The 10,180-nt window shown below is 36.4% G+C and overlaps 1 protein-coding gene across 1 annotated transcript; it reads left to right on the top strand.

Moving 5' to 3' along the window:
* Positions 1-580: 580 nt before the first annotated feature.
* On the top strand, positions 581-9,887 carry LOC107767611 (putative protein S-acyltransferase 19). Its single transcript, XM_016586662.2, has 9 exons — positions 581-1,358; positions 2,615-2,728; positions 3,328-3,738; positions 5,267-5,335; positions 5,442-5,513; positions 5,589-5,717; positions 5,825-5,905; positions 6,181-6,381; positions 8,442-9,887. The coding sequence occupies exons 1-9, from the start codon at positions 1,314-1,316 to the stop codon at positions 9,480-9,482; spliced, it is 2,163 nt and encodes a 720-aa protein (XP_016442148.2). The 5' UTR covers positions 581-1,313; the 3' UTR covers positions 9,483-9,887.
* The last annotated feature ends 293 nt before the right edge of the window (positions 9,888-10,180 follow it).

Here is a 10,180-nt window from a genome sequence, read left to right as displayed (position 1 = left end):
ACAAATTACATGTTATTGTAATTTAACTTAATCTGATTGTATGCAAATCTATACCCAATCAATAAACTTAAACTCTGATTGTTACACAATCAATGAACATAAATTTACTAGTATTGTTTTTGTAAGAATATTATAAAATCTATGCACGGACATAACAAAAGAAAGATTTACAATATCAGATCACTTAAAAGGTAATTATAACTAATTTTTACACAAATATCAATTAATAACGTGACAAAAATAGGAAGCAATCTTTTATAACATATTAAAATATACTCATACTGTAAAAGTTTTACTACTATCAAATTATATACTCTGTGGTGCTTGACTGAGCACGAAATTTAATATAGAAAGACTTTTTAAATAAGCCAGAAATGTTTGAGTAATTATAAGTCATCCTATTTAGGTTTATAATGGATCTTTTGAAGTTAGATTATTATTAAATATAGAAAAATATTTTTTTTTTAAAAAATTAACTAAAATGAAAGAGTATAAAGAATGTTAGGTCAGCTCATATGTGACTTCATTCATTCAGTTGTAGTGACAAAAGGTTCAAAGGAAGACACCAAAAAAGAAAATTAAGGGCAGTGGGTCCCATTCACAACAGCCCCCAAATTAATGTACAATTCCCACTATCTTTCCACCAAGAAAGGCACCTTCCCTTCAATCACTCTCTTTTTCCTCTCAACCCTTATTATTACTCTCTGTGTGTGTGAGGCCCTTTCCCCACTCCATAACCACTCTTTTCCATTGAACAACAAAAACATAGCCCTCTTTACAGTCAACTCTTTACCCATCTTCTGTCCCTTTGTTTTGTCCCTTTTGTCTCTCACCAAACCTTTCAATTCTTGTGTAATATTTTCCTAACATTCTTGCCCCCCCCCCCCCCTTTTTTTGTTTTTAAAAACAGTTTTTCTTGTAATTTTTGAATGTTAGAGCTAAGTGAAGAACAATTGCTGAAAGTTTGAACCAGAAAGGTGGCAAAGTTTCTATTTTTTCGATGTTTTTCTTTTTTTCCTTCTAAATTGACTCATATTTGGAGGAGGAGAAAAAAGTGGGTTATAGTTTTTGGGTGTTGTGCAAACCTCTTTCCCATTTTTTGTATTGCCTCAAGTATTATTGCCTTTTTGGTGAATGAACCTTTTTTATACTTGTAAATCTAGATTGTTAGGGTTAATGAAGAACTGCTACTGAAAATTTGTACGCCTTGCCTTATATTTGGAGGAAAAAAAGTGGGTTAATTGGTGTTTTTGGAGAAAAGGGGAGAAAAATTATCTCACTGCTTTGAGTTGAGTGGAAGTGAAAGTGTGATAATGGTGAGGAAACATGGATGGCAGCTACCAGCACACACCTTTCAGGTCTGATTTATGTTGATAATTGCTTTCCCATTTGATAATTATTGTCCTTCTGATTGCTCTATTAGTAGTGATTACTCATTGATAGTATTGACTTACACTTCTGGTATGTGACTTGTGAAATTTGAGGAGTTCAGTTGTTAAGAAGGTGCAAGTAGCACCCATTGAGGTTAGAGAGAGAGAGAGTCCTTTGAGATGGTTTGGTAGGACATCAGCCTACCGATGAAACTATGGTGAGTGAAGGTGATAATAGGGGACGGGTTGACCTAAAATTACATGGAAGTAAGTTGTCTAGAAAAACCTACAAGCAAAAGATCCATATAGGTTATATGTACAAGTTGGGAATCAGTTTTAGATGATAACCTGAGTTGAGCTTAAATGAAGCAGTGGGGATCCATATAGCCGACCCAAACTTGTTTGGAACAGAGGCGTGGTTGTTGTTAGTAGTTGTAGTTGTTTAGACTTTTTCAGCAATTATGTTGTGCACAGCTGTGAGGATTAGAAATTGCTTTATGGTCTACCCTTCTAAGGTGGTTTTTCTGTTTTTATCCATTAGTGAAATAAAGCTCATGAAGAAAGGAGAAACAACAAATGTAGGTTAAGGCAACTTTACTGTCAATGGTTAATAATTAGCATATGGTATGTCTTTTGAAATCTCAGGTTGCCAACCTTTGCAATGGACAGTTATATCATTAAGGATAAATGCAAATCCTAGATGAGTTTGTTTGGATTAAGATGCTATCGAAGTTTAACTTGAGAATAACTAGGAATTTGTAATATGAAACTTGGTTCCTTTTTCAAAAGTTTGCAAGTTTTCCTCGTAAAGAAGAGAAGGCCGAATAGCTTATCAATTTTGGCGACCTCTTGGCACTGATGATCTTTTTTCGGATAGGTTGATTCCCAGCAGTTGGAATTAAGAAATGGATTTAGGAATATTAAAATGAAATGGTCAATATTAGTTAAGGATAATCTTTAGGTAATTCACATTCTTGATGTAGAAAAAGAAATGCATCATGTTTCTGACATTCAGGAAACTTGTGACAATGGAAAATTAGTTCTTCACCATATAATCCTGACATTGTTTGGTAATTTTAGTTTACAGATCTCAGTTTTTCTTTCTTTTGCAAACATTGTAAATGTCAGTGATTTGCTATCAGAATGTAATGGCAATGGCCTTTCAAATTTGGCTTAGTTGTGTAAAATACTTTAGTTGTGCCTATGCAATATGTGGCCTAAATGTTGGACTCTTGATTTTGCAGGTTGTTGCTATAACTGTATTTTGCTTGTTAGTAGTCGCATTTTATGCTTTCTTCTCCCCTTTCCTCGGAGGACGCATTTGGGAGTATGCTTCAATCGCAGTTTATTCACCAGTGGTATGTGATACGAGTAATTTTATACGTATCTGCTATATATGCATCTCTTGCATCTGCTTTCTTTAGCTGTTAGTTTAGAAAAAGACAAACAAAATCTTGGTCATTTGGTCTTGAAAAACTTTTTGGAAAGTATCTTCTAGTTGGTCATTTTTCTGAACTTCAATTATGTGTATCTGGATCTTCATTCATCATTTGGCTAAATGCTATTATTCTCATCCTACTGTTGCTGGACATTGTTGGGACGACCATGGAGAACCTGCTCTGATTCTATTACGTGTCTCTGGATCTTCATTCATTATTTTCGCATGCTAATTTGTCCTAATCTATGTGACAAGCTCTCTGTTTTTGGACATCCCCAAAATATTTGACTATTTGGTCAAATTCAAATGAAACGTGATATGATGTTTCTACAATGAAACAAACTTTAAAAATGGATAAAACAACTTTGAAAATAAATTCATTCTATTACTACCATATTATAAATCAAAATAGCTTCTTAATCTCCATGTCTCGTCAAATATTGGTTAAAATCATGGAACTGAGGGAGTGTTATTTTGTAAATTTACCTAAGATTACTTGATCCTTATGTCATATTGCAGGCACTGCTTGTTTTTATTCTTTATGTTCGGAGTACTGCAATCAATCCTGCAGATCCAGGCATTATGTATAAATTTGATTCTGGACGAATGAATAACACCAACTCAAATCATGGGTTGTCTGCAAGAGATCTGCCTGGGAAATTTGATGAACATAGTAATGATGCACGTTCTTCTCTGTCGTCAGCTTCAAGAAGTTCCATTGGCACTGCTAACGCTATCAAAAAAGGTCAACTAGAAGCAGGGAGATTAGATAAGCAAGTGGTTTCTTTGAATAGAAAGTCTTCTTGTTGTAGGATTGGAGGAGTCTTTTGCTTTTTATTTGTACATGAGGATTGCCGCAAAACAGATGGAGCTGCTGAGGAGGAAGTGGCAGGTGAAGATGCTCTGTTTTGCACATTGTGCAATGCTGAGGTAGATAATCTAATTTTTTTTTTTTTTTATCTTTTATGATTTTGAGCCCGTTTTGATTAGCTGATTGTAAATAGCTGATAAGCTTGAAATGCTGAAAAGTTTTTTTAAGTGTTGGAATTGATTTTTGAAAATAAGCATTTACGTGTTTGGATAGAAGAGTTGAAACTGATAATAAGCACTTCATGTGTTTGATTAAAAAGTGCTGATAAGCTATTCTTTTGTTAAAATGACTAAAATACCCTTGTTTTTTTTCAAAAGATTATAAATTAAAAAATTTCTTTGTAAAGAAAAGAATTAACAACGAATATGGAATGAAGAGAAACTCAAGAAATTTATTTTGGGAAAAGTATTTTGTGAATTAGAAAATATTATTAAGGATAAACTAGTGAAAATTTTGGTTAAACTAAAAGTGCTTATAAGCTGAAAAGCCATAAGTTGGGGGTGACCAGCTTATGACTTATGGCTGATTTTAGCTTATAAGCACTTTGGGTGTTTACTGTTTACCAAACGCGTAGATAAGACAAAAGGTGCTTATAAGCCAATAAGCCAAAAGGTATTTATAAGCCAGTTTGACCAGCTTATAACTTAGCCAAACGCCCTCTTTATCACGTGCTTTTCATCATTTGAGATGGACATAGTTTGAAGCTTGCATGATACCCTAGTTGCAGAAAGTAATGCATGGAAAGTTGCTCTTAGTGTGTTACATAAGCCACAAGAGAAAACATTTACATAAGTCGATAAAGGCTTGGATGCACATTTTAGAATTCACATGTATAACAGCATAAGATTGAAAACAACCTTAACGTCATGGATGAAATATGTTGCTACAATGCTATTATGCCAATATCTTAATATCATATGTAATATGTGGGAAAACTATATCTATGCGTGCAACTTAACATATCATTGACAATGACGTTGAATGGGGATTTCAAGTCAGGAGATGGACTGGGAATTGTCTTTCTTGCATTGAACTGTGAAAATAAAGAAGAATGGAGAACTTGTCTTTAATGAGAATGTACTAGAGGAGCTCCTCTAATAGGAGTCTTAGGCTACCTTAGTGTAAATAATTGTATGCACGGTGAGGTTAGTGATTATTTTTCACAAGTAAATACATAATATTCTACATCCTACCTATTCTGAACCGGACACATTTTAACATATAGCTTCATACATTCTCTTGACTTTTAACTCTTCATAGACTATTTCACAACATGATCTGCTGCACAAATTGAGAGATTTGATAGTTTATAAATATGGACGGGGTAGGTACATCCACGTGTATGCAGAAAAACTCAACAGCACATGGCCATTTTATGCTCCTTCTGTTTCTGTCCTAGTTTTTCATTTTTTTTAATAACCAAGAAATCTCCGAGATAATGCTAGTTCTGTTTGTCCTAGTTTTGTGGCTTAGGCATGTGACTCAGTGCAGATTCCCATTGTGGGGTATGTAGACCACTTTACATATGTGCTTGTGGACGACGTAGACATAACACCCTATAAACTCTGACTGCTTGGTGTGCTGCAGGTGCGCAAGTTCAGTAAACATTGTCGAAGCTGTGATAAATGTGTGGATGGATTTGATCACCATTGTCGGGTATACATCTCAGTCATCTATGGTACATCTTATTCTGATTTCTGTTACGGAACCCACTTTTTTATAATTTTTACCAGGAAGCTAACCATATTTATTGAATGGACAGTGGCTCAACAACTGTGTTGGGAGGAAAAACTATGTTACCTTTATATCACTGATGGCCACCAGCTTGGTCTGGGTATGTTTGAGGCAAATCAGTTACAACAGAATGATTGTGTTTTCATCAGTGAATCACTCTCACACTTTTTTGCAGCTTGTTACTGAAGCTGGAGTTGGAATTGCTGTTATGGTACGATGCTTTGTACACAAAAAGAATATGGAGGCTGAAATAGTTGATAGACTAGGGAATGGTTTTTCCCTGGCTCCATTTGCAACTGTTGTGGTAACTTTTACATGAGATATACTTGCACTGAGCTCACTATTCTGACTGGTTAATGAGAAAAGAATGCCTGTTCATAATTTGTGATGCATATTGACTTTTTTATGCAGGCTGTATGTACAGCAGTTTCATTACTTGCTTGTGTTCCTTTAGGCGAGCTTTTCTTTTTCCACATGATACTGATAAGAAAGGTAGATTGTTGATGATTTCCTCTTTGTAGTTTGAATTGGAAAATAAAGTTTTTGGGACAATGTCAAGATTTGAGATTTTGCCTTAAAATGCCTATATCCTTAACCACAACTGGAGCATATTTTTATTTTTTTTAAATTAATTATCCACCTCCATCGAGTATGGATAAGGTCTTATAAATAACTACTGGAGCATATATAAAGGAGGATTATTGAGTTTCGAAGATCTGCAGTGAAAACTTATTCTGATTCTTTTGTCAAAATTACCTTGCGGTCAGGGCATTACAACGTACGAGTACGTCGTAGCTATGAGGGCCATGAGTGAGGCACCGGCGGGAGCATCTGTAGATGAAGAAATGCCGAACATTGTATACTCTCCATCAGGGTCAGCTACAACTGGCTTCAGCGGTGGAAGTTCTTTGGGCCTGCAATACAAAGGAGCATGGTGCACCCCTCCTAGGGTGTTTGTTGATTATCAGGTATTATTAGTATCAACTATCAACTGAAAAAGTTTTAAGTACTGAAAGTTCAAGTCTCCGTTGGTTGGCAAATAGGATGCCTTTATCCTTCTTTTGTTTGCTTCTTTGAAACCTCTACTCCTGTTGTCTACATGGAGCATCTCTTAGAAATAGTGAACGTAGGGCCCGAAGAGTGACAATTATGTCCTTTAAGATAAAAAACACATAATTTTAATTAAAATTTATATTTCTTTTCATAAAAATAATCCATAGAGGCTAAGTTTCTCCTTGAATAGTTTTAATCTATGTTGCCCGAACTTTTAAAAAACGCTGCGTGGTGCGCGTTGGATCTTACAGAAGTAATGCTTTTTTGAGGATCTGATACGGGTGCTGCATCATTTTTTTGAGAGTCCAAGCAATATAGGTTTTAATTAACGGAAAAGGGTCAAATATGCCCTTATACTATTGAAAAAGGTTTAATATTATCTTCCGTTATACTATCAGTCCAAATATATCCCTAACGTCATACTATTGGTCCAAATATATCCCTGACATGATGAAAGCGGTACAAACCTACCCTTCCTCCGTTAACTGCCTCCCCTATGAACACATTTTATTGCTATCTCACCATTTCACCCTATTTGCAACTACCAAATTCAATTACTTTGAAGTTCTATCATTATTTTGAAGACTTCACTGCTCTACTTCCTCTTGCTTTTCAAAATACTTGTTGCTTCTCCGGCCGATCCTGAAATTGTACGTACCTTTCACTTGACCTTACAATTTTGTGTTTTATTTTACATTTCCTTGAGTTGCCGCTGAATTTGTAAGATCTATTTAGGAAAAATTTAGTAGTACTTTTATTTTAACATAAAACGTAAAGAGAGAAAATGGTAGCCTTCCAGAAATGTGGTTGAAGAGAAAGAAACAAAAAAAATTAACTCTCGTGTCTAGGTTGTTTTTCTTTCTCACCATGGTCAATTTTGAAACCTTAAACTAGTTTGCCAGTATCTTTGCTTAGTTTTTTATATAAAACAAAATGTATTTTTGTTCGTATAAGCATGAATTTTGAATAGCAAAATTAGAATTTTCTCGGTTCACATTGTTTCATATTATCTTTAGTTGTTAGCATTTCTTTTGATATAGTTTGTTTGTATATCTATGATCTGTGATTTTTCTTCAAATGAACGAGAAAGAAAGGTTGTGGGAAAGGGATGAAAATGGGAGTATAATGGTGAGGTGGTAATGAAATGTTGTCATAGGGAGGCAGTTAACGGAGGAATGGCAGGTTTGTATCACTTTTATGATGTTAGGGATATATTTGGACCGATAATATGACGTTAGGGATATATTTGGACTGATACTATAACGGAGGGCAATATTAGACCTTTTTCAATAGTATAGGGGCATATTTGACCCCTTTCCGTTTAGTTAATGAATTAACCTGCCTGGACCTGAATGGTTCTGATAAAGAATGAGGCTTATGAAAAAGAAAGGTGTTAATTTGGGAATTCCAATCAAACGAAATCACATAACACTGACCTTATGGATGATTTATCCAAAATCTTTCTGTAGCTCTCTCTTTTTGGTATGATACTACAAGATACAGAAAAAGTTGTTTGTCTCTTTGTTGCCTCACAACCTTCGTTGCCGCCGCCTCTAACTCCCATTTATCATTATTATATACCTAGAAATTAAGTAGTACTTTTTTGGTTTCTGCAAACTCCAAACTTTCTAGAATTTCAAAATTAGGCATTTTTATTCTTCCAGAGTTCATATTACTCTGCTGGGTGGGTGCATCATCACTTTAGACACGTGTGCATTAGGTGCTTTGATTGCCATTTCACTATCCATTTAGATGGGTGATAGATTTTTTGATACGAAAATCCTATCCACTGTTACTTTGGGACTTTCTGTGTGCCATACATTTAACAAATTACTCTCGATGACTTAGCATAAATAGTTATATTTGATGTAATGTAGTATCGATGTCCCACATCGGGTAAATACAAAGCTTGATGTTCTGTATTTACCCAATGTGGGACTCTGATGTTCTGACTTGTCTTTGAATTGATGAGCAGGAAGAAGTTGCACCTCAGTTAGAGCCTGGAATGGTCCCATCAACAGTTGATCCAGATGCAGCTGGTTTTGTTGAAAAGGGAAACAAGGGACCTAAGCGGCCTGTTAAGATCAGTGCATGGAAACTTGCAAAATTGGATTCCAGTGAAGCCATGAGAGCTGCAGCAAAAGCTAGAGCATCCTCATCTGTTTTACGCCCTATAGATAACCGTCGTTTTGATCCTGAATTGAGCTCCAGTGAGAACATGAGTGTCAGAAGCAGTATCAGTGCTGATACCGGAGGAAATAGGGACGTAAGAAATGAATTGAGGAATTCACTTGCTCCTAGTCAAGGTAGCCGGGACGAGTATGAAACTGGAACTCACAGTGTCAGTAGCTTTAGCAGTCCGAGCCATGTGCATGAATCAGTCACACTAAGCCCTCTCCCACAAGCTCACAGCTTAGGCCATCTCAACGCTGCCATTGTCCCGGAGAGGGCCCGAACTTCTCGGGCTGCACTCCCTAATCATAACCACCAAGTCTTACATTCTTCAGAATTTGATGAGAAGATCATGCAGAGGAATAGTACCACCGATCCGTTATTGCTTTCAGCTCCTGCCCCTGCAGCTTCTCTGCTCAGAGATGTTAAACGAACATCTGTTGTTTGGGACCAAGAAGCTGGAAGGTATGTGTCTGTTCCGGTATCAGCTTCAGATGCTCGTACAAGGCCGTCCATGCAAGGAGGATCATCAAATCCTAATGCTGGATCTGCTAGTAATGACAAGAGGCCAGCCCCTCTCCCTCGAGAACCTTCACAGCCTCCCGCAAAGCCTCCAGTCGAGCAGTCAGAAAAGCTAACATATACTGGAGAGTCAATATTCTTTGGTGGTCCACTTTTGCGCGGTCCAATTAAGGACGGACTGAGAAATGAGAGGGGCTCTGGTTCTAGAGATGGCCAAGAGAGGCTGCCATTTAATTTGCCTCGCGAATCCAGGTTCAAAAGGGATGCTGCCTCCCATCAACTTCCCGTGTTCCTTCCTGGTGATGTCGAGTCAAATAAGTAAAACTTCGGGGACTTAGCGATGAATGTTCACTTTGCGTTTGCCCTTGCATAGCAAGGGTTGAACAGAAGAAACCCCTCGAGCTATAGCTGGTTTTGGCATTCCAGGAACCTTGCAGTCTGTTGCAGCAACTGTACATTCCGAGGTTCCGGTGGTTTCTTCTCGACGGATTGTCTAACTTAACACGGCAGAAAAATGAATGTAGTGTTGAGGAGATGCACTCCTAGTTCCCTCTCTGAACCTTTTGTGTGTAGAGCTGAACTTGAATGGTAGAGTTAGCTTCTTGTAGCAATTTTGCAATGAGAATTCTCAGACTTCATTACCTTTTTTCTTTTGACCGAAATCAGACTATATTACCTGCACGGTGCAATTTGGTTCTTATTTTATGCCATATTTATATTACCTGCACAGTGCAATTTGTTTCTTATTTTATGCCATAATATTACCTGCACGGTATAATTTGTTTCTTATTTTATGCCATATTTACTGAATACCGTATTACTTTTTCTAGACCATTGAAAACCCAATCCAATTGATAATACGACTTTGATTATAAATACCAATACGGAATATCTATTAATCTTCGTTTGATATATATATATATATATATATCAACAACAAATCAGATATATGGACGGTTAAAGATTTTAGGCTGAATACATATAGAGACGCCTAAAGTTGCCATGATATTTCATTTGGAC

The sequence above is a fragment of the Nicotiana tabacum genome, chromosome 11 (assembly GCF_000715075.1).
Source record: "Nicotiana tabacum cultivar K326 chromosome 11, ASM71507v2, whole genome shotgun sequence".
In the NCBI taxonomy this organism is placed as follows: domain Eukaryota; kingdom Viridiplantae; phylum Streptophyta; class Magnoliopsida; order Solanales; family Solanaceae; genus Nicotiana; species Nicotiana tabacum.
The sequence above is the reverse complement of the archived record's forward strand: the minus strand, read 5'-3'. Positions and strand labels throughout refer to the sequence as shown.

Bases quoted from the DNA above. Each gene is read 5' to 3' on its own strand.
- LOC107767611 (XM_016586662.2), top strand. From the start codon at position 1,314: ATGGTGAGGAAACATGGATGGCAGCTACCAGCACACACCTTTCAG. The intron at 5,718-5,824 runs GTAACTTTTACA...TTTTTTATGCAG, and splicing joins CTCCATTTGCAACTGTTGTG to GCTGTATGTACAGCAGTTTC. The intron at 6,382-8,441 runs GTATTATTAGTA...ATTGATGAGCAG, and splicing joins GGGTGTTTGTTGATTATCAG to GAAGAAGTTGCACCTCAGTT.